The sequence below is a fragment of the Heteronotia binoei genome, chromosome 4 (assembly GCF_032191835.1).
Source record: "Heteronotia binoei isolate CCM8104 ecotype False Entrance Well chromosome 4, APGP_CSIRO_Hbin_v1, whole genome shotgun sequence".
NCBI lineage: Eukaryota > Metazoa > Chordata > Lepidosauria > Squamata > Gekkonidae > Heteronotia > Heteronotia binoei.
The window spans coordinates 103237699-103261284 of NC_083226.1; the positions used below are offsets into that span (position 1 = coordinate 103237699).

The following is a 23586-nucleotide window of genomic DNA, read 5'->3' on the forward strand; positions in this document are numbered from 1 at the left end:
TAATGCCATAGCATAGTTTTGCCCCATAATGATGTAGGACAAAAGAGAAGTGCCACTTCTGATCTAGATTGGTATGCATAATAAAGTGCAGAGGAGGATCTGTCTCCTTTATGGAATTTGATTCGTATAGATGCAGCAGGCATTTTCATGAAATAGTTTTCCTCTATGACTACATTTGGTCATGCCAGGAGGTGAAAATACGGGCATGCAGTGAACTGCACATGCAGTGCATCGCATGTAGAGGAAGGAGACAAAAAGTACTCTTAAGACAATCCCTCACATCATTGGATTGGGCATGCCTCGTAGACTTCTCAGTCAAGTTCCTTCTGTTCGTTTGAAAAAGACAAAGTGCTGACACTGCTTGTTCCACATGAAACGTAATTATTGGTCTCTCCTTTGATGGAGGCACAACTTAGCTACTGCAACTGCCCTTATTAGGTGTTCCTAGTTTGCAAGCCTCTTGTGCACTGCCATGGAAGATGGTGGGCTTCACTTCTGTCAGAAAAGCGCAGCATTTAAAGCCAGTCTGAAAGAGAATCTAGAATATGCTAACATTTTTAGCAGCAGAACTACCACCTTGCATGCATGTTGTGGGCTTTTATTTCTATTTCATTGTTATGTGCTCTGAATAAATTTTGTGTAAGGTAGTTTATGTCATGGTGTCATGTGGATCTGCAGGAAATCATGAAACAATGTGCAAAGCAAACGAACTTTTAAAACATAGTGGTCTTTGAGATTTGTAGGGAGAGATTGTCCATAGCTACATATATTGGGTGTACCTTTTCAGTTTGAGAGTCTGATAGAGTGCACTAGCCTTGAAACAGTTTATCCTGCACTTGCAAATAACTGCATTGGATTTGGTTAAAATGCATCATTTTCCCCTTGGCAAACATTGGGAAAGTTAGTGTGTCTTAGCCAGCCCATGCTGGTAATGTATTTAGAAGAACATACAAATAAAGAAATAATATCCAACATTAATGCAATGTTTATATTTCTTTATGGAAAAGTTTCACACTATATGTAGGAGATCAAAGTAATGGAATAAATGATAAGGATGTTCATTTTGTCCCTGAATGCTAGTGCGAAACTCATCTAAGAAAGACTTCATACTTCTTTTACTATATGCAGTTCTATAGTACTCAGTGGGGAAAGTAGGCAGCTGACAATTCCATAGAGAAAAGTCATCAGCTCCACTTGGGGCCTTGCATATGGTGATCACCTGAAGTAGCACAGAAAACTAGTTCTTAAGTGAACTTAAGATTGGAAATGCTTTCACTGAAAATGACCATCACTAATGGGAAGGCTAGTATTCACATGCTCATTAGCACAATAGGTCTGAAGGGTATGATTTACAACACATAGCAAAGCAAGGCGTGTACAGAACAGAAGCATCAGCCATGGTCTGACTTTAACTGTGAAACATCCACTACAGGTCTGGTCTTAATAGTTCAACCTGACACGTAAGTAGTACCAAGTCTGTTGTGATTACAATTTAATTTGCTGCTTATCAAAGAAAATGTTCATCCCTTCTGCTATGTCCCCTGAAATGCTACCTATAAGAGCCTGCTGATCTCTAGGAATAGCATTGGCTGTGAGAAGGGTTGACACAAGATGGTAGAAAGTAAAGCTTGGAACCAAACACACTGGATTGAAAAGCCCAGCTGAGATCATTTTGATTCAGGGGCTATCTATACATTCAAATTGACTCCCAAAGTTGTCAGAAGAGAAGGTGGAAGCTTCATCAATGTATGCAAACTGGCTTAACTTTACATGTTCTAGAAATGTGGATTTCAGTCAATGATATTTGATTCTGTCAAATATAAATGAAAACAATAGCCTTCCACATATCTTACCAATTCTCTTAAGTGTTTATTGACTAGATTTTAAATATTTTGTAGAAAATGAGTATTGCCTCCCAACGATATATGGAATGAATTTTAGATTAAAAGGAATTACTTTTACTACCTCCTAGATCAGGGGTGGCCAACTTGCTTAATGTAAGAGCCAAACAGAATAAATGTCAGGCGTTTGAAAGCTGCAAGACAGAAGGAAAGGAAAAGAAACCAAATAGGTGGAGGTGGAAAGAAAGCAACTTCAAGTGCATTCTCAAAGCTGCCAGTTGGTTTGGCCTGGAGAAGTAATTTAAAGAGACAAATGTCTTCTCCAAGCTGTCCGACAGGGCAGTGAGGGCTTCAAGAGCCACACAATATGTGAAAGAGCCACAGTGCAATTCTGGTTAACACTAGCTGATCTCAAACCCAGTCCTCTGGATCCTGATTAGGCCAATATTTTAAGGTCATTCTAGATGAACAGCCATATAAGCCTGTGACGGTAGAATAAAATGAGCCTAGTGGCACCTTAAAAGAAAAAAATTATTCTAGCATAAGCTTTCATGAATCATAGTTCAGTTCCTCAGATCTGGTTCCACTGGACTGCTGCTTTAACACCACCACCACCCTTTCTGAAAGATAAAAAGAAGTTTAAATCAGTCCCTCCCACAAGTTGGGTTCCTCCCAGACTCATTGTAATCCTGGGCCTGGTTTATGTAGAAAGCTGGTGGAAAATATCTGTGCCACAAGAATGGCCTTCACTTGCCAATGAAGTATGACACACAGGATCACAGCATCTGCTTAGTTTATACATTAATTGCATACTATTTAATGGAAGACCTGTAAGGCCTCTTACCTAGTTGGAGAGTTTGCATTTCAGTAATTTGGTGATACTGCCATCTAGAGGAATTTCACCAAACTATTTAATGCAGCTTGTGCATAAGAATTTATATTGGTTAGATCTTTAGTTACATCTTACTGGGAAAAAAGAACACTAGAATGACCAAATATTTGAAAGGCTCACGCTCATCTTAAAATATCTGCAAAATCACTAGGGAGGGGCTTATATTATAATTTAGGCAAACTTGTAGCTTATCAATTGGCTGAATTAATAACAGTCCCTTAGAGAAAGCCCCCCCCTTAATTTACAGTGGGCTGAAAATTCATACAGTAGATGGGAAGAAAACAGAAGTATAATTCTAGCTGCAATCACCTTATATTGGCTATGCTTAAAGACAACAAAGATGTAATGCAGCTTATTGTGACATTCCCCTTTTCAGAATGGAAAAAAAAATGTGTAAATTGGTGTGGTGTTTGCAGTTACTTGACAAACACATCAGACAACATCATTAACTGCAGTCCGTGCAGTCCAATATGGAGCTACACAAAGCACGGGACCAACCCATTCAAGGCTGAAACATCATGCTGATTTGAGGGAAAGAGACTGTTACTTATCTGTGCATCAGACTGACAGGAATGCATAAACATGCTTACTTCCTTAACTAAAATCAGTGACAGACTTCAGAATACCTATGTGGGCTAGCCAGATGTTAAGTTTGTTAATATTTAAATAACATTTTGCTGCTTCTGTAAAAACAGAATTTACATGTTATATATTAAAGCCAGAACTTTATTTCAGGTAGCTGATGATGTCCTTTGAGAAAATTTAATGCTAAGGTACAAAGCCTATATTTCATGAGATAGTCCTCTAATTTAATGCTAAGGTACAAAGCCTATATTTCATGAGATAGTCCTCTAATGCAGTAAAATCCAAGATCAAGAGTCTTCTTTTAAGAGAGTTTTTTATCACATTACATTTATAATCATGTAGCATTTATCAGTTCTTGGACTTTTTTGCACAGCATTTACTTGGCCTTAGACACATTTAGGTGGTATTTATTTAAAATCAGAAATGCAGTTAGTTGAGAGGCTGATGAAATAGAAACTTCAGTCACTTAGAATACCTGGCTTCCCAATGAGACAAGCTTTCTATCTATTGGCTTCCACTTTGGCTTAGAATCTAAATAAGAGGAAGGAAATACTTCTCACATCTCCCACTTCAGCACAGCCTACAGAGCTGTGCTGAGTGGTGATAGAAGACAGCTAAAAGAAAATTCTTGCAACATATGCCAAGTGACTGGGATGAATACCGTGTTCCCAGAATGCATCAAATGCTACAGCTGTTTCCATCCCAGACACTCCTGGCAGAAAAAGGGAAAGGACAGAATGAATCTTAGTTCGCTTGCAAAAATGTGGCAATTATGCTAAACTATCAGGAATATGGAGGTAGGGACGTTAACATAAGCTCTTAGAGATAGTTTTAAGATTACCATTGATGTTTCATGTGTGAGGCAAATGTCAAAATACTAATAAATGCTTAAATCTCACTAATTCACGCACCAAACATGCAAGTTATTTACAACTAGCACTGAGACATGCCAATCTTCCTAACCCACAATATGACCACAAGATTTAAATCCTGTTACTCAGATCCACCTAGATGTGGCCACAGATCAACTGTAACATACACTGAAGGATGTTTCAGCTGAAGATTAATTTACTGACTCAGAACACAGTAATCTTTCTGTCATTTCAAACACTTAACTCCTTGTTATCCCAGCACAAGCTTTCAGGGACTAGGGGTCCCTTATCCAATGCAAGTGATGAAGTGGACTCTAACGTAAAGCTTTAGATAGCATAAAAAGAAGCTGGAATTTTAAAGTACCACTCTGGAATTTATTAAAACCAGTTATTTAAATAGGGATTTTCTATTTGAGAAACCCAATGCATTACCCTTTCTAGACAATAAATCCTTAATGTTGGGTTCCAAAAGGCAAGGGTTTTGTTTGTTTTAAATGATAAATGAAACTCAAGAAGCCCAACACAACCATTATCCCAGTGCAACATTATTACTGCCAAACTGGACTGCATTGTTCCACCAGCTCTGAGTACTACCAGCAACTCATTTTAAATCATGTATTTGTTTTGTTTTTAATAAAAATACAGAAAATGCTCACTTCCAGTACTCTGTGGGTTGAAAAAGTTGGTGATCTGGCTTATACAATATGCAAATTAAATCCATTCCAGTTCAGTCAGTGTCTACAAAGAAGTTTCAACAGTTCTTGCTGGCTTGTTTCACTTCCAGGTCAGAGACTCCCTTAGTCATTTTGCCCACATCCATGCAATTACTTTAGTGCCAGCCACTCATTTCTTCTTTTTCCCTTTGCCTTTTTTGCCACCTTCTCCTTGCTGTAGACTTTGGTCGCTGCTGCCCGTTTTTTGTGTCCTTGTTTTCAGCTTGGGGATTGTTTCTGCTGCATAAAGCATCACTGACTTACCTAAGGGAGAAAAAATACAGTGTGGTTAACATTTACAACATATTGCATTTGTATCCCACCATCCTTCCAGTACAGAACTCAAGACAGTATACACACCATTCCCAGATTCATTAGATAGGATTCACTTAACACAAAGAAATTAGCTGATAGAGAAGGGGTTTTAAAAAAGTAAGTAAATAAATAAATAAAGTAAGTAAAATTTTATTTGTATCCCCCCCTCCCCGCCTAGGCAGGTTCAGGGCGGCTAACAACATTTCATACATATACAGTAATAAATATAAAAACTTTAAATTTAACAATGACAACTTTAAACATTTAAAAACCAGTTAATGTATTTAAAATTCATAATTTGAATTGATCTGGCAGCAATGGTGGCGTTCTGACGCTAGTTTCTGCCAGTGTGAATAGTTCCATGATGACATAGGTCCTTAGAACAGGGCCATGTTGGCGGGTCCTTAATTAACAATTCAGCAGTCAATATATGCTCGTTTAAAGAGGGCAGTCTTGCAGGCCCTGTGGAACTGATCAAGGTTCTGCAGGGCCCGCACCTCTTCAGGAAGCTGATTCCATAGGGCAGGGGCCGCGATTGAAAAGGCCCGTGCTCAGTTATTCTGAAGCTTGATCTCTTTCGGCCCAGGGATAGTCATTTTATTTTTCCCGGCCAACCTCAGTGCTCTCTGGGGTTCATATGGGGAGAGATGGTCCCTCAGGTAGGCCGGTCCTCAGCCATACAAGGCTTTAAAGGTAATGACCAACACTTTGTACTGGACCTGGTATGTAATTGGCAGCCAGTGCAGCCCACGCAGCCCCGGCCGTATGTGCTCCCATCTCGGGAGTCCCAACAACAGCCTGGCTGCCGCGTTCTGCACCAGCTGCAACCTCCGGGTCCGGCACAAAGGTAGCCCCAAGTAGAGGGCATTACAGTAGTCCAATCTTGAGGTGACCGTTGCATGGATCACATGCAAAAAACAAACATCTTCTTGCCACCCCCACTGCTGTCGTTACAAGGGCCAAAAAAGCATGCTCAGTTCTCAGGTTATATTATGACTAGAAATTACATAAAAATACCGTGTTTTTGATGCTAATTATTTTCACATTTTCATTGTTAGGTCTCTAAAGCAGGTTAACAGAAAGGCATACACAACATATATACACAATATAGAAGAAATACACTATGCAATACTGCACAGAAGAATAGTAGGTTTTCTGTAAATTGATTTACTGTATATATGTTGTGTCCCTCTGTTCTTTAAATATATTAATTGCAAGCAAAACTATGAACACCCTTCTACAATTTCAGTTTCTTACATTGTGCTTTGCATTGATTCAATTTACTAGTACTTGAGCTCTAGCATAACCGAGTGGCAAAAATATTTACACTATTCAGGGGGTTCTAAGATTTGTTCTTAGGGTGTTCAGGGTCTAAGATCTGTACTGAGACCATTTCTTGTGTGTGTGTGTGTGCGCATGCACGTGTGTGTTTTAAATGAACATTTCCATGTGTGCATAAGTGGCCTGAATTTTCATGGGGCTTCTATTTCACAGTATTAAGTCCTGGCGAGGGAGACAAACCTTTTAGTCTGAAAACACAATCTCACCCACTGCTTGCCAAGAAGAGGAATGGATGTGAACTAACGTAGATTGTTTAAAGTGGCAGCCCTATCTAAGTTACATTTCTATCCTGCCACTCCTAAGGGAAGTATATGTGGATCTACTTTAATCCTCATAATAACAACCCTGTGAAGTAGTTTAGGCTGAGAGAAAATGACTGACCAAAGGTCACCCAGTAAGCAGCATGGGCAAATGGTGATTTGAACTTGGATTTTCCTGGTCTGAATCCAACACCCAAACCACTAAGATGCACTATCACAGTTGTGAATATTTTCATTTTGTTCATGCAAACTCTGTTCCCCCCGCCGCCCCCCCCCAAAAGAGTTTGTGAAACATGGGCAAGTGCTTTTCACAGAAGAGCAAAATGGCTTCCAAAATTTCCAATCCACCATGGTACATGAAGTATAGTCCCCCCCCTAATAATTTAAACTGAAATACACCTACTGGGGGGGGGGACAAAATAAAGCTTCTCCAACAAAACCACCCTTGTACTCACGTGTTGGAAACTGAGGAAAACAGGGACTGCCATCTTCTTGCTTCAGCTGAATCCGCACTCTACCCCTATACTGAGCATCACGGTTCCATTCTCTAGGATACATTTTGTTTTTCTAACATTTGGGGAAAGTTTTAAAGCAAACAATGTTCAAAAACACAAACATATAAACTTTCTAATAAACATCCAACTTTTTTAGTAACACATATTATAGACAGTTAAGTATAAAAGCAGTTTGCTTTCAAGTAGGTACCCACCACTCATAGCCAAGATAAGACTGAAGTAAGGATTTTCCACTTTAAAGCTCATGCTTTTAATTACTATTCTATAGTACAACATTCCCCCCCCCCACCAAAATCTATGGCTTTTTGAGTGTTGCTACAGCTATGAGGATATGCTTTGGATATGTATTTCAGTATATACATATTCTCTTAAGAACATACATTCTCACAAGAACTTTCCAAGTTCCAAAAGTTCTCAAATTACACAAGAAACAGGAGAACGCTTTGTACCTCCAAAAGAACATTAAGTCCAACCGCTGCACATACATCTTGGATTTCGGTAGATGTGGGATTTTCAACAGCCTAAAAAAAATCAAACATTTTGAATTACTACATTTTTGTATTACAAAAAGACATACATCAACTGAATCCACACTTTCTGCTAACAGGGGTGGGCTGAAAACAGTTCTGGGAAAAGAGCAATATGCTGTTTTGCCACTACACTGACAGAGGGCCAAAAAGCCAACAGAAGAGAAAGAAGTCCCCACCTTCCTCCTCTGTGCTGAATGCACTGAGCCTGGGCTGACACAGAGCCATTAGGCACCTCTCCTAGCCAGCTACAACCCTCCTTGACTAGCACAGGGTGAAGCCGGGTGCTGCCACACTCATGCTCCTTCTCATCGGTTACACAGCAGCTGGGCCAGTGCAACCAAACTAGGTACCACTGTGCTGCTCCTCCTCACCATCTCCATTATACCAGCTCAGGGCAGTGGCCCACCAGGATTTTCCACAGCAGAGTAAATGGCCAATCTGCCACTGCCTTTCCATTGTACTGTCCACAACAGTTAAAGAGCTCACATATCTCACACATGATTCAGGGGGAGGGATGTGACAAAGCATTACCAAAGCACATTGGCAAAGAACAAATTCTTACAATTCAATTAAATGTAGGTGTTGAAAAGCAAAACAGCCAGAAGCTAAACAAATTACTTGCTAAAATGGCCAGAAAACATGGGGTTACTCATACAAGTGACATGGAAAAGAAAACATCTTTTTGCAACATTATGAGGTACAACTAAACTTTTTGATTGCCCCTACTAACATAAAAAGTGCTTATTTACTCAATTAGTGATTTGTAGTATTCACTTGTTGTAGGATATTATGATTGCCACTAAGATGCCTTTTAAAAGGACTAGCTACTTTAATAATGGTTAGAAGTGCTAGCCATGATAATTAAATGGAACTTTCATGTTTACAGGCAGTTCAAGCAGTAACAACAGGGAAAGGCCCGAACATTTATGCCAAACAGAATGCTAGACCCTTGTCTCATTCAGCTGAATTGCTCTTACAGCCCTAAGGAGGTTTTCTTCATTAACCCATTTTAAAAATCTACCACATAGCACATAAGCACTATTTAACTATCAGTCAGGTATACACTTTGAGTGTATACAGAAAAGTGGGGCATATTTTTCCCACCAACATGGGATCTAAAAACATAATGGCAGGAATTGGTATTCTGCACCGATGAGACAAGGTTCACAGAAAAAGACATTGATGGTATTTCTTCAGATCACAAGACTTTAGAAAATAAGATATTCAGCTCCTTCATCAACTCTTTTTAAGTTAATTTTATTTTTCAGTAAAGGCTGCTTTGCCTCCCCCACAGTCCACAATTACTTTGTCAAGAGGTATTCTTCTTCCTTCAGCTATTGTCTTCTTATTATTTATGTAGGCTGGGTAGATACAAACGAACCTAAATAAAGAACAGAGAAAGCTGCATGCTATTAAATGGCATACATAGATATTCAGTATTCTCAATGATAAGAGCAAGCTGAAACGCAAGGAACTGAGCTGGCTGAGGAAGGTAGCTACAACTACCAAAAACAGATAAAAGAACCTGCTCCCAAATTTCAAGTAAAAAAGCAACAATGGGGCTACAGTATTTGTTCCTATCAATATTTAACACATATTTAACACCTATTTAGCATTTTATCACTGAGAATTTCCAACACTACCATACCTTAATCCTCCAATCACCCTAAAATACCATATTGCAGAGAAAATAAAGGGGGGGGGGGGGGAAGGAACAGAAAAGAAAAAAGAGACATGCTTCAGCACATGATGGAGAAGCCCTTAATCTACAATGTGAAAATGTTAAAAGAGATGCATTGCAGAGGGTTTTTTTTAGTTAAGCGGTGCTAATTGCAGAGTAGTTTTCAAAGTGCATCAAAGACAGCTGAGACAAAAGAAGTGAATACGTTTAGTGACATCTACTCTGCCTTTGAAACAATAAAAGTCCGTAGCTATCCAGATACCTCCCGAGCTCTTACAATGTACGGAACAGAAGAAACTAGCGGTGGGATTCGTATCAGCATAAACAAGTGTTTGAACGCTGCCATGCCCACTCCCCAGTAAGTCTGACAGGGACCAGCCCCTGGGACTGGCGGAAAAGCAGGCTCGAGAAACGAAGCCCTCAACAGCTCACAGAACTCCCCCATCCCATGTTACCGAGACTTGTCGGTGGGCAACGAGGGCACAGCCCAGGCCATAGCCCCAGCACCAACACGCTCCCCTCCCTCTGACGCAACTAGGAGAACCGTCCGCTGAACACAATCGGAAATCCCGCCCACCCATGGCGACGTACCGTTATACGAATGGGTCCCATAAATATCAGTCAAAAGGAAAGCGCGTATAGCATGAAAGTGGCTCTTACCCCGCCCTTCCGGAAGACCTGACGATAAAATAAAGGATCAGATATCGCGAGAAGTTAAGAGTGCTGAGAAAAGAGCATGGTTTCTGTAGGCTATGAGCAGGCTAGCGTATTCGTTTGCGCATGCGTTTTAGGCCGCTGAGTAGCAGCAGTGTCTAGGTGGTAATTGCTTCTTCCGGGTGGCTGATAACGATGGGATCTGATAAAGGCCACAGTTGTTGGAAGTGCTTCAGTGAGATGCCACGTTGAAGTCACACAAATACATTCCCTTTTCCAGTTTTCACGCAGTGGTAGATTAGCCATATACATTAAATGCAAGGATTAGCCATATACATTAAATGCAAGAACCGCTGCCCTGTGCTCTTCTGCAGTAGGATGCCACGTTGCTTCAGTGAGATGCCACGTTGAAGTCACACAAATACATTCCCTTTTCCAGTTTCCACGCAGTGGTAGATTAGCCATATACATTAAATGCAAGGATTAGCCATATACATTAAATGCAAGAACCGCTGCCCTGTGCTCTTCTGCAGTAGGACTGGATGGGAAGAGCGGCATGGTAGTTGATTTCACCCTCTGCTGACCTGGGCTACAGATCTTCAGGTGACAGAGATCAATTCACTTGGAGAAAATGGTCGCTTTGGGAGGACTCTAAAGTAAGCAGGGGGGTGGGGGAGCATGTGTAAATCACACCGAGCCGTCGGATTTTCTCTTGAGAGGCAACTGAGTCAAATTTACAGGACAGTTTTGTGTATAACTTTCACACTAGTGCTGTCCTCATATATGAATGGAACTGCCATAAAGGAATGCCACCAGATACACCTTTGTAAACTGTAGTTGCTATTTAAAGATTATTAACAGAATCCTAAGACTGGGAGAAATGCTTCATGCCCTAGTGTTTTAAATTGCTGGAGATGTATGTGCGTGGGGGAGGCATTTGTGAATTTCCTGCATTGTGCAGGGGGTTGGACTAGATGATGCTGGACGTCCCTTCCAAATCTTATGATTCTATGAAATGCATGAGCTAGCAGAAATGCCAGAGTGAGAGGAAGAATGAGGGGGGAGGTTGGTTTCAGTGGTAGCTACCTGTCTAGGTGTTATGTATATGTATGTGGACTCGAGGGAAGACTTTGGGTGTTCCTGCCTGGCTCATTGGAGCCATATGGACTGAGCTTCGGGACTTGGAAACAAAGGGCTGCAGGATCCAAATCTCTGCAGCCCTGGACCAATCACAAGCCCCACTGGTTTGAATAACCCAATAACATGCTTGCGCGGGAACCCAGAGATGTATATAAGTTGACCCTGGTGGCCCCGTCCCCAGTCTTGTAATGTAGCCTTATACTATGCTACGTCTAGTAAAGAGCTTGTCATCACTCATCCTGTGACTCCTCCATGCATAGAACCCACTATACAGTACTAGGAGAGCAGCATTCCGCAGAGAAGGCTGTGAAAGAAGTAGCATCTCACAGAAAGACCCAAATGAATTTAGGGGTAGGGTAGCCAGCCTCCAGATGGGGCCTGGAGATTTCCACTTTTACAACTGATCTCCAACTGGCAGAGATCAGCTCCTCTGGAGAAAATGGCTGCTTTGAAGGGTGGACTCTTTGGTATTTTACTATGCTGAGGCCCCTCCCCTACCCAAATCCCACCCTCTCCTGGCTCCATCCCCAAAGTTTCCAGGTATTCTTCAACACAGATCTGGCACCCTATTTGGGGGTGAGATGTCACTAGACACCCAAGATAAGACGTGCCAAATTGGAGCTGGCAAAATGTAACCTGGGGGCACAGTGATGCAAGTGCCCTTTGAAACAATGTACTGATGGGATTAACTAGGAGTGTTGGGACCACACTGAATGGTGTTCTCAGGAATGGGCATATAATATAGTGGGTTCAACGCATGGAGGAAACGTGGTTGTAGTGATCAAAGCTCTTTTATTAAGTACAGCATGGTAATGGCTGAACTCAAGACTGAAGAACTGGGCCAACAGGGCCAACTATATAAACGTCAAGGTTCCCGTGCAAGGACACCATTGGATCATTCAGACCAGCAGGGGGCCTGTGATTGGAGCAGGGCAGCAGGGGTTTGGATCCTACTGCCCATTGTTCCTGAGTCTCCAAGCTCAGTCCTAAAAGCTCCAATGAGCCAGGCAGGAACACTATTAATTATACACAATCTTCGTTATGGCAAAAAAACAGGGCAAAAAAACAGCAGATGGTTGGGAGGATCTCCTAATGAAAAATGAAGTTTGAACTGAAACTCTGATTGCTTCCTCCAGTGAGTCAGAGTGCTAATGGCTTGTTAATTAAACAAATCAAAATGTAAAATATTGCTTGGTGACTCTTTTGAATTAGATGGAAAACCTGTCTTCTTTAGGGGATTCTTTTATGAGGAGAGGTGTGGGTAAAAGGAAGGTGATGGGAGGCTGATAGGAATAGAGTGAAGGGATGGGTAGCAGCTTGGTCAGACCAGGATTTTACACTTTCCCAGAGTTCTCCCTGCATAGGTATGTCTGTGAGGCCTGCCAGCCCTGGCATCCATCTTAATATAAAATGCCTGGCAGGAACTCCTAGAATGCAATAAATGAAGGGTGCTCATTTCCAAACAATCCCTCAGCAAAGAGGTGTGGTCTGCCTGGTCACACAGAGGCTTCTCACAGTAATCCAGAAAGCTTAACAGTGCCATCTTGCGCAGTTACTCTAGTCAATGGGTTTAGAGTGGATTAGTTATGCATAGGATGGTGCTAAAATAATTTTTCATTCCAATGCAATAATTTTTCATTCCAATGGGGTGGAATATTTATTCCGTTTAGTTTTATAGTCCATCTCTCCAGCAACCTGCTCATGGTAGCCAATGCAGAGTATGGCCTCAGAAGAATATCACAGTACATGAATAGGTTCATAAGGGTAGAGGTGGTTCTTAAGATACCTAGTTCTCAAACCATTCAGGCTCTTAAAGATCACTTTAAACTGGTATAATGAGCCAACACAGAAAGGTATTAAGATTGGGGTAATATGTTCAGTAGTAACTACTGCTACACCCACAGCAATTCCAAAAAGCCTTCAAAGGTAGCCTAGTGTACAGTAATCCATTCAGGATCTAACAAAGCAAGATCTGCTTTCTTCAGAGAAGGGCACAGATGACACCCCAGCCTAAGGTGGGCGAAAGTGCTCCTGGCAAGAGCCACTACTTGACTATAAAGGAGCAATGTTAAATCTAGGATCTAGATTTAACCGCCATCTATAATATTATCTAAACTGGCAGAACCAGCGCCAGAACAGTCTTATTGCTGCCAGATATATATATACATATAGTGTAACTTAAATTATGTATTTCAATTTAACTAACTGGTTTTATATGTTTAATTTTAATTGTTAAATCCAAAGTTTTATTATTTATGTTAACGTATGAGCTGTTGTTAGCCGCCCTGAGCCGCCTAGGCGGGGAGGGCGGGATAGAAATAAAAGCTATTATTATTATTATTATTATTATTATCATCATCATCATCTATTCCAAGTTGGAGACTTCATCCTTTTAACAGAGAGTACACCCCTATCTAAAACTCTATATTTACTTTCATATAAATTAATTCACCAACCAAGAGCCACTCTGGTTTGGTGCAAACTTCAGGTTGCTAGCGCCAGTCCATTCCACCACTGCAGACAACTGTTCATTTTCTCCACAGTCACCCTAGCAAGGCTTTTTGTGTAAAAAAAAATAAAGCCCAGCAGGAACTCATTTGCATATTAGGCCACACACCCTGATGTCAAGCCTGCTGGAACTGTGTTCTTGTGCATTCCTGCACAACCCCCCCCCCTGCACCCTAGGATCTTTTCCCTCAAGATTTCAGTATAATCAGCATATTGATGGCATTGCATTCCAGATCTCTGAATGTCTTATTTCCATACTTTTATGCTAACACAAGATACAAGAATATCTGTGAAATTACAGATATTGAAGACCATGGACTCAAAGTTCCTCCAGTATATTACCCTCTATCATCCAAATCAGGACAGTGTATTTAGGTCATTTCTAAGTGTCTTCAGCTCTCTTCCTATAAATAATAACATCTAACATTCAATTAAGGCTGTTAACTGTGTCAGAGGTTTATCATTACAATCTAAGAAAACATTCATTTGAAAGCACATCTCATTGGTTACAAAGCAATCTTTCAAAATGAGAATGGGATGGACAGAAATATGTATGTGTAGAAATACAAAGTATGAAGTGATTTACTAAAAAATATTAATGCTGACTAATGCCAGAAACAGTATTAACTTCTAAAGCAACCTGCATATAGGACATAATTTATACTGGCAGCAGTAAGAATGGCACTTGTAATCGCAGAGGTCTTTGCAAGGATTCCAGTTGGGGTTTTTTAAAACCTATGTTAAATGGGTGACTGAATAAGTAGTGATGTTTTTCGTAGGAATAAGGTCAGAAAATTTATTGTCTTTCAACCTCTGAATTTATTCGAAATCTGCTTTGAAACAGAATGGATACTGGATTCTTGTTGTAATTATACACATTGTTTGGATTCCTCATCTGTGTTGATAGTATGTTTGGATTCCTTTATATGTATTCCTCTATGTTGATGGTTGTATGTTTATTAGGGGGGTTTTGTCATTGTATGTGATAACATGTACAAAACTGTTCAGTCTTTTTACAGGGTGTGCTGTGGTAGCACTTTGTATCTCTGTCACCTTAGGTCTCATGGCATCAATCAAAGACTTGGACTGAACCTCACCAAAAGATTTATATAGCATTGTTCACAGCAGGGGTGTCAAATATCTGGTCCACCCAGGGCTTTAACCAGAGATCTTTTCTCTCTCTTTCTGTCCTTATTCTTTGAAGCTCCCAGACTGCTAAAGTTCCCTGCTCTTTCTGCCTTGTCTTTGCCAGCTGTAGCAGGAAGCAAAGCTACAAAGTAAATGCAGAGTGGATTTTCCAATCCTCATCTTCCTTGCAACTTTTTCTGTGCTGCAGCATTCCTGTGGACAGCTGAAGCTGTTGTTTCATGAAGTTGTGTCCTTGCAAATAAAGGGCTGATGTTTTGATCCAGCTTGTCTGTGCTCAATTGACCTGAGAAATGGTGCCTAGTGAATACTCTAACCTGGGAACCCACAACCAAAGGGAGCTATTACATTGGAGAGCCATAGCCAATCTGAGTAGATGGGGGGCGGGGGGAGCTTGCAATGCCATTTCATTGTTTTCCCAGGCTCAGAGCATTTTATATTTTTAATTTCTGCTGTGATCCCTGTGCTTTTTCTTGCTGGTTTAATAATTGTATTGCCAACTCCCACTATTCTCCCACCTTTAATGTTTTCCCTGGCTCAGAGCATTTTATATTTTTAGGTTCAGCTGTGATCCTTGTGCTTTTTCTTTTATTATTTTAAAAATTGCATTGCCAAATCCCACTATTCCTTCACCTTTCCATTTTGAACAAAATATTGCAAGAGTTGGAAGCATGTTTGCATTTTAAGTTTTTTTTTTAATATCTTTTTGTCGGCATCCTGCATAAAGTTTACATCTCCACTGCCTCACATTTTATGACACGCATGGCCTGGCCCCACAAAGTCCCATTTGTGTCAGATCTGGCCCTCCTAACAAATGAGTTTGACACCCCCTGGTTTAAAGTTTTAGTCCAACACACAGAGGTCTGGGAGGAAGCCTCTCTAAATAAACTGGAATTTCAGTGTGATTATGCATAGCATTATGTTACACAAATAATAGAACCATGCTGTTTGTAGCCAACTTACATAGATGCACATATGATCCTCTCCTGGGTCCTTAGAATGCATGCACATTTCCTGCAGTACAGATAAGTTCCTAATAGTTTCAGAAGTTTCATAGATGTTTGCAGAACAGAGTGCCCTGTTGTTCCTGAACTCATTGATTCCTAGTCACTTGTTTACAGCAAAAGTCACCATGACATTTACTGAGGGGAAAGCAACCCTGGCAGGTTTCTGGTCAAATGCAGAAGAGCAATTTCATTATTGTAAATAAATACTTATTGTTAAGCTTGTCATTATATCTTGAATTTATTCTCTTCCCAACCTCCAGAGACTGAGTAGTATTCAACTGTATTCAAGTTCTGTTGGGTGGATGTTTCCGACTCCTTAAGCATTTTTTCTTAACCTTATAATAGAATTAAGCTTATAATTCTGGGGGTCCATCATCCTTAAGACACTCAAAGAGGCTGCCTCATTTCTCCATTGATTCTGCTTGCTGGTTAGAGACATTTGTGGCTGAGTTAACAGGCATCATTATGACACACTCAAGTAGATTCTTTTGGTGCAGGCAGTCAGGATTTCTTAAGCATCTATACTGAAATGGTTCTACAAGTGTGTCAGTTAAATTCAGACCCTCATAAAGTGATTACTCTGAATATATGGCATCCATAGTCTCTGCATTTGTTCAGTTGTCAAAAGAAATTTCTCTACTTAATGCCACAGATCATATGCAGAATTCAGAGACAGAAATAGGTCACAAAAGATACTAGCTCATACATTCTGTTAAGAAGGCTTTCCACAACTATCTACCTTCTCTCCCAATCTCCTGTAAGATTTCTAGAAATATTTAAAGGGGAAAAATGAACACATGATAAAACACATTTGCCTTTCTTTGAAAGCTCAGAAGTTAAGAAGTTCGGGTAGTTCACATGGAAGTGGTTAATGCAGAGATACAAACGAGGGCAAAACAGTATCAGTATCACTCTCCCCACCCCCCATCCAATCCCAGGCTTACAAAATGCAGAATTAGCATTGCAAGTACTCGGAGACTTGTGGAGTTATCCTGCAAAGACTTAAATTTTATTTGGTGCACACTTGGTGTGAAAAAAACTTGGAACATAAGAGACTGGGCTGGGTTTAAAAAATTGTATATATCACATAAAGGTAGTTGTCAGCAGTCCAAATGTGTACATGATTTTACCCCATATGCATGTTGAATAGAAGTCCATGAAAATTCAAGCAGGTAAGGTTCCAGCATACCCCATAGAATCCCTTTAGTCACCCTGTAAATGTCTGCTAGAAACCCTATGGGCAATGGCCACTTAAACACAAGGCAGTCCTTTGAGACAAACACTGAACAAACCTTGCACTCATGCTCTTGTCTTTAGCAATGCCTCCTCTAAGCAGTGGATTCTTGTGAGCAAAAATTCTACTTCATGAGCTACTGGAATTAAAGTTATGAGCCAGCAATTTGGCAACTGCATAAATTAGTTTGCTCTGGGGTCATACTTCCTGAGCTAAGACAAAATGTGTGAGCCAGAGGCTAAAAAACTGTGACCTAGCTCACATTAACTCTGCTTAGAGGGAACACAGCTCTTTAGAGAAGGAAATGTTATATTAAATGCTTCAACCCAGGCCCGTAGCCAGGAGGAGGGGGGATCTGGAGGCTATGCCCCCTCTGGATGAGTGCCATTTCAAGCCAAAGCATATTACACAGGTGTTTGATATAGTGCATATAAGCAATGAGTTCCTCTGACTAGCATTAAAGCTGTAGTCTGTTATATCATACGTTTCATAATACTTGAAAAATATACCAAGTGCAGCTTCTCGTAAAAAAAAAAAACCTTAAGAAAAGCTGTCTCTAGTTCACAAGAGAACAGGAAATTAGGAACATGAACCTGAAATATTGCCTTATTTAATCTGGCACATTTCTGTCATGTCTGATAATGTTTTAAGTTTAATAAACTGCCAAATAAAAATACATTAACTGTGCACTGAAGGTTTGAACAGGCAATTTACACACAGGCCTGGCTGGATGCCCTGGGGCGCCCCAGGCAGACTTGCATTAGAGCCGGTTCCGGCATCACAATTGACACGTGGGGAAGGCAGGGAGGAGGGAGGCGTGGTGTGGAGGTGAAGGAAAGGGAGGGGCGGCAACAAGCGAGGAGGCAGGCAAACTAGGTGCTTGCCTGGGGCAGCAGGAGGGGGTGGGGAGCCGAATTTTCCACCCCCAACCTCCCAGCACCCTAGGCTGAGTATTTTGCTGATCATGTTACTTACATGGAGTGAAGGATATAGCTAGGGCAAAGCCACAAGCAGGGTGTGTGTGAAATCATTAACTGGCTTAGAAAACGAAACTATCTAAAAATTTCACTTGTATCAAGACATTTTAATAGTAGTTCTCATTTATTTGGTCAAGGTAATATTTCATCACGTCAAAAACATATAATTGAGCACTGCATATTCTCTGTTTCACAGTGCTAATAGCTCGCTGGTGAAGCTATAACCAAGTTCTTCCCCTCTGTGCTCCTCTCTAGCATTTTCTCACATTATTTTATATAGCATTCAAATGTATCAATATAGCTTGACTGTAAAAAGGTTTCATTAGTTGCCCCAGAAAGCACGTCCCATTGCAGGTAGTACTTAGATTCTGATGTCTTCCGACAGTCTGATCAGTTCTTTATCTAGCAAGCAGTAGCATGGATCCCTTTATCTGATTGGGATGACACTGCTCACCTGTAATCAAGTTTTATTAAAATCCTTTAGAGTGAGTTTACCAGTTTAATCATGAATGTGTCACATTTCAAGAAGCATTTATCCCAAGCATCTGGAATGTCTATTTTACTTTGATTTACAGAGAAGTGTACCTTAAGGGCAGCTTCTGAGATCATATTTTAATCCTTTAAACTGCCTGAAGAACTTGGAAAATGGTCAAATACCTTTAGAACCCAAACATTTGGTCAGGTATACACTGAGCAAACTGATGAGGAACAACTAAATGCCTCATTCACATTATAAAGTTGCAAGTATTCAGCCATTGTCTAAGCAATTCTCTTAAGAACAGAACCTGAAGCACCAAGCAGTCAGTACATTAGGAAAGCTTGAATATTTTAGGTGAAATTCCCACCTTCAGCATTCAGCCTAAAAAAGAACCATACATTTGTCCTTGTAGGACTACTTTGCTTTGTTTACAGAATGCACACAACTATGAATGAAATTCTGTATCATTAGATGATGAAGCCTAGCAGTGACACACAGATACTGATTTGTTTGATCTCATCCTCCTTCCAAGTAGTTCAGAGTGAATAGCAGTGCACCCCCTTCCATTTTATCCTAAAACAAATCGTTATGTAAGGTTAGATAGTAAGGGGTGGAGCCCACACAATCCTATTGATAGAGATTTGAATGCATCTCTAATCTGACACAAGAACTGGTATACCACATATACCCAATCCATCTGATCCAGGGACTAGTGAGTGTAGCCATATGCTATTGCTTTTACATAGTCCTAAGGCACCCTAGCAGCAGGGGTGTCAACAGCCTGGAGGGGGGAAAAGTCCTGAACCTGTACCAGAGGCTTAATGGGAAGTTTACATTGCCATGTTGTTGACCTCAATTCTACATAAGGCTCAACTGCCCATTTCCATACAGTAAGCCTATGTAAAAGGGAAGGACCTTTTCTTCTCTGAGTTATTGGCAACCCTGCATCACAGTAATCTAGTAGGAATGGTTGGAGGTAATAGAATCCTGACACTAACTGATCACATGGTATTTTATATTACATTCAAGTGCACCAATCCAGCTAGGCTGGAAAAAGGCTTCGCTAGGGAGTATATTCCCTGAATGTTGACAAACCTCCACCTGCCAAGTACTAAGAAATACATATTTTTGGACTTTTACTGTATCTGCTAGTGATGACCCTCACTTACAAACATGTATTTGCATACCAACCACATTTTTCTGGGTTCGCAACACTTCTACTGAAATAAGATACATAATAATATTTATGAGGTACTTCTGGTATTAAGAATCTCCCAATGCTGAGTAAAATTCCTGGCAGACAAGAGGGGGGTTTTTTTTGGGGGGGGGGAGGGGGAGAATCCTTTGGATCTTTTCCAGAGTATTATTGTGTTGACATCACTAAAGCTTTTAAGCCTATCCCACTCCATCCTCAATTTATCCTAACACTGTTCACCACAAATACCATGCAGCTTACACCAACAAGGCTGCTCAAGCAGAGGAATGCACAATTTTTGCTGGTTGCATGTAGGAAGTGTAGACACAGAAGCTTAGTGGAATTTCAAACAAAGTGTTTTAAATATGTCTTACAACTATCAATAACAAAACGGGCACAGTCTGGCACAAACTTTTAAACCATGGACTTCAATGTGTTATATTTTAAAACAGCTTAAACTTTGACTGGATTGTGCCAATTTATTTCCAGAACCATTAAACTGTCACTGAAACTGAACATTGCTACCTTGGCCAATTACTGGCATTACTCTTCCATGTCCTCTTGGGCAGGCAACATTGCTCAAGCTCATATGCGAAAAAATTACCTGTCGCTTGAATGGCAATAACAAAGGTCCAAACAAACATCTCACCTGAACTGAATTGGTTTAAACTAGTGGATTATGATGAGGCAGTGTTGGTAAAATCTTTGACAAGGGATCTGGTAATTCTCTAAGCCTATACACAGTTTAAGTGGCACTATCAGAAAGAGTGTGTGATTAATCTAAAAACACAGGAGTCAATAGCTCACTGTAAAATGGTTTCAAACACAAGATGTTAGGAAATAAATGGTATGCCTAGGACTGGTTGCTTTAAGCTGTTTTACAATTAAAGTGCGCATTGCTTCAAATTGACTTAGAAAAGCTACAAGGGATGTCAAACTGCAAAAAACAAACAAGCAATGAAGTTGTGCTTTACATTTCAAAAAAGAAGTTGCATAATTGTGACATAATAGCAGTAGGTTGGAAGCAGTCAAGGGTTTTCTCATTTAATCTCATCCAATTTTCCCCTTTCACTATAGTATCCAGCTCATACCAGCTTTATCCCTTCAGGTCCTATGATTCCCATTACAGGTGTTTGGTGGTCAAAGAGGACTCCCTATTCCCTTTCTTACCAGGAGAAAAACTGGTTGAATCCAATCTAATGTTAAAGGCAAATGTTCAGAATTATACAAAAGAAAACTTGAAAAAATCCAGAAGGTACCTAATTATGAACAATTTTGCTGCATGTCCCCCATTACTAGGACTGGACAGAGCCACTACCACAGAATAGATGCATTCAGAAAAAAATATTTTATACAAGACAAGCAGAATCCATGGTTCTATTTCTCATGGCATCTTTTCCCAGATTTTATACTTAAAGGATACTGACAAACATGAGCAAAAGCTGAAGCAAGAGAAAGAAATACTAGCAGCTACCAATGTAAAGATAAATGAGGAAAAGGTTAGAAATTACAACTATAGTAATTGGGGGGCGGATTTAAGAGAAAGGTTGTGGATGCCGAATCTTATGTTATCTTATAGGATGAACTCAGTACTACAGCTGTTTTTAAAGAGGAGCACAGTATGGACCTTCAACATTACCTTTCTAGAAACAGGATATGAAGATCCAGTATATAATTAATGGTAAAAGTAGATTTTTTTTTCAAACAAGAGTTGTCACTGCATTTTAGTCTGGATTGCTTTCATTATTAGATACAAAGCAGTGAAAATTTGGGCTCTGTACTTCACTGAACTTGCGTTTTATCTATCTAGCCTGAGAATGGAGTTGGCCTGGTAAAGATAAATAGTGTTGATAGGCAGGGCTGAATGGGAGTTTTATGATTAGCAAGCACTTTGACTTTTGACAGAATGTGTTTTCTTTGAAATCATTCTTAAACAATCCATTGGGTGCAGCTGAGGAATTCAAAAGTCGTTCTGCAGGGCAAATCCTTCTCCACTACTGGTTATCCCATTCTACAGTTACAAATTAAGTTTAGCTAAACACAAGAGTTCTGAATTTTAATTTCTTTCACACATTAAAAATATACAAAGAAAGTTAACACTTCTCAAACATGTTAATAGAGATACTGCTTTGAAAACAGACTACCTCAAATCGCTGCTCAGGGCTGATTTGTCAGAGAGATATAAAAAGTTTTAGCAGGATTTGCAGAGATTTAACATTGTCAGTACATGATGAACTGTAATGGATAGTTTACAAGTCAGAAAGCATAAAAGGTATAGTACAGCACTTGGAACAATAAATAATTCAATTCAAATTAATCACAGTTCAATTAATGCTTTTTAAAAGGAAGGATAAGGGCAAAAATACAGACCTGATCACACCTCACTTACATTGAAATTAAAAACATTGCAAAACAGTAAACATTACAATTTTCTCATTGGTTTTGACTGGACTGTTTTTCACACCAAAATGAAATTATGTTTGTCAAATTATTAAGTTTATTTCAATGTCAGCATTAAGTTACAAAAGAGCAGCAAACCACTTGGCTTGTACATTGAGTCACAACTCACTCCCCCAGGAAATTGGAGAAAAGGAATACAGTTCTCTCATTACCAGATGTGGGGCAAAAGCAGGAAAACTTTATAGGAGTCAGTAACATTTTTTAAAAGATCTCATCAATTGATACTGTGTAGTGCATCATTACTTAATCCCATTAAACTAGTGGTTAATTCAGTAGAAACAAAAAAGTGGTACTCAGCAAGTACATTTTTTTAACGGCATCATTAAAGACAAGCTGCCATGAAAGCTTGTCAGTCAACCATTAAGGATTCATGCAACAGCCTTATTTGGGATTCTATGGAGCTGTACTTCTCATCTCTTGGCAGCACGGACTGCAAGGGAAACAATTCACACCAATGAACAAATACTGATCTTAACTCTCCTTGCTGGTACATTGCAAGGAGTACCAGTATGCAAGGTACATAGTGGTATCCTTACATACTTACAAGGTATGCTATATTAATGTACTTACAAGGTACATTGAAACATACAGTATGCTCTGTTGAAAAAGCTGAAGACTGTATATTAGGTAGGCAGGGCTCATGTGTATGCTATATTAAATATGCCCAGTTAAAAGACCAAGGAACAGAAGAAATAAGCATATCGGGTTGGATCCAAATGACCATGGGTAGAGCTCTGATCAAAAAATAGATATTTCCAATACCCATTCCCCGAAAATGGCTGCAGGGGGTCACAGGACCCTTGTAAACAGTGCTATGAGATTGGAGGGGGGGCATTAAACCGGGAAATTATGGTCCTCTCCAAGACTTTTTTTTTAGCAGGAACACAGTTCTGGCTAGTTTGGCATTGGGGTGTGTGGCCTGAAATGCAAATGAGTTCCTGCTGGGCCTTTTCTACAAAAAAGCCCTGCGTGAAACAATGGTGACGTCAGGGGGTGTAGCCTAATATGCAAATAAGTTCCTGCTGGGCTTTTTCTACAACCCCCCCCTCTGGTCCTCTCCCATGTAAGCTTAAGTTCTCCCTGTGTGTGTAAAATAGGGCCTTTGGATACAACCCACTGCCTTGTGGGATGGAGAATATGAAATAGGAAGAACTAGCTGCTTATAAGACACTCAGCATCTAAGTTTCTTAAAAGCAGCTTATTATCTTAATTAAATAGGTACTTTCAGGAATGATTCCTAGG

General features: G+C 40.1%; 1 protein-coding gene across 1 annotated transcript; it reads right to left on the minus strand.

Annotated features, from left to right (window-relative positions):
* Positions 1-4794: 4794 nt before the first annotated feature.
* SRP19 (signal recognition particle 19) lies at positions 4795-10133 on the minus strand. Its single transcript, XM_060235610.1, has 5 exons — positions 10001-10133; positions 9170-9245; positions 7784-7855; positions 7275-7386; positions 4795-5167 (listed from the first exon to the last, which is right to left on the minus strand). The coding sequence occupies exons 1-5, from the start codon at positions 10039-10041 to the stop codon at positions 5034-5036; spliced, it is 435 nt and encodes a 144-aa protein (XP_060091593.1). The 5' UTR covers positions 10042-10133; the 3' UTR covers positions 4795-5033.
* Between the last annotated feature and the right edge of the window lie 13453 nt (positions 10134-23586).

Excerpts from the sequence above, each read along its gene's own strand:
- SRP19 (XM_060235610.1), bottom strand. The coding sequence starts at position 10,041 with ATGGCCTGGGCTGTGCCCTCGTTGCCCACCGACAAGTCTCG. Across the intron at positions 9,246-10,000 it reads TTGCCCACCGACAAGTCTCG|GTTCGTTTGTATCTACCCAG; the intron begins GTAACATGGGAT and ends TTCTTTATTTAG. Across the intron at positions 5,168-7,274 it reads TTTTCCTCAGTTTCCAACAC|GTAAGTCAGTGATGCTTTAT; the intron begins GTGAGTACAAGG and ends TTTCTCCCTTAG.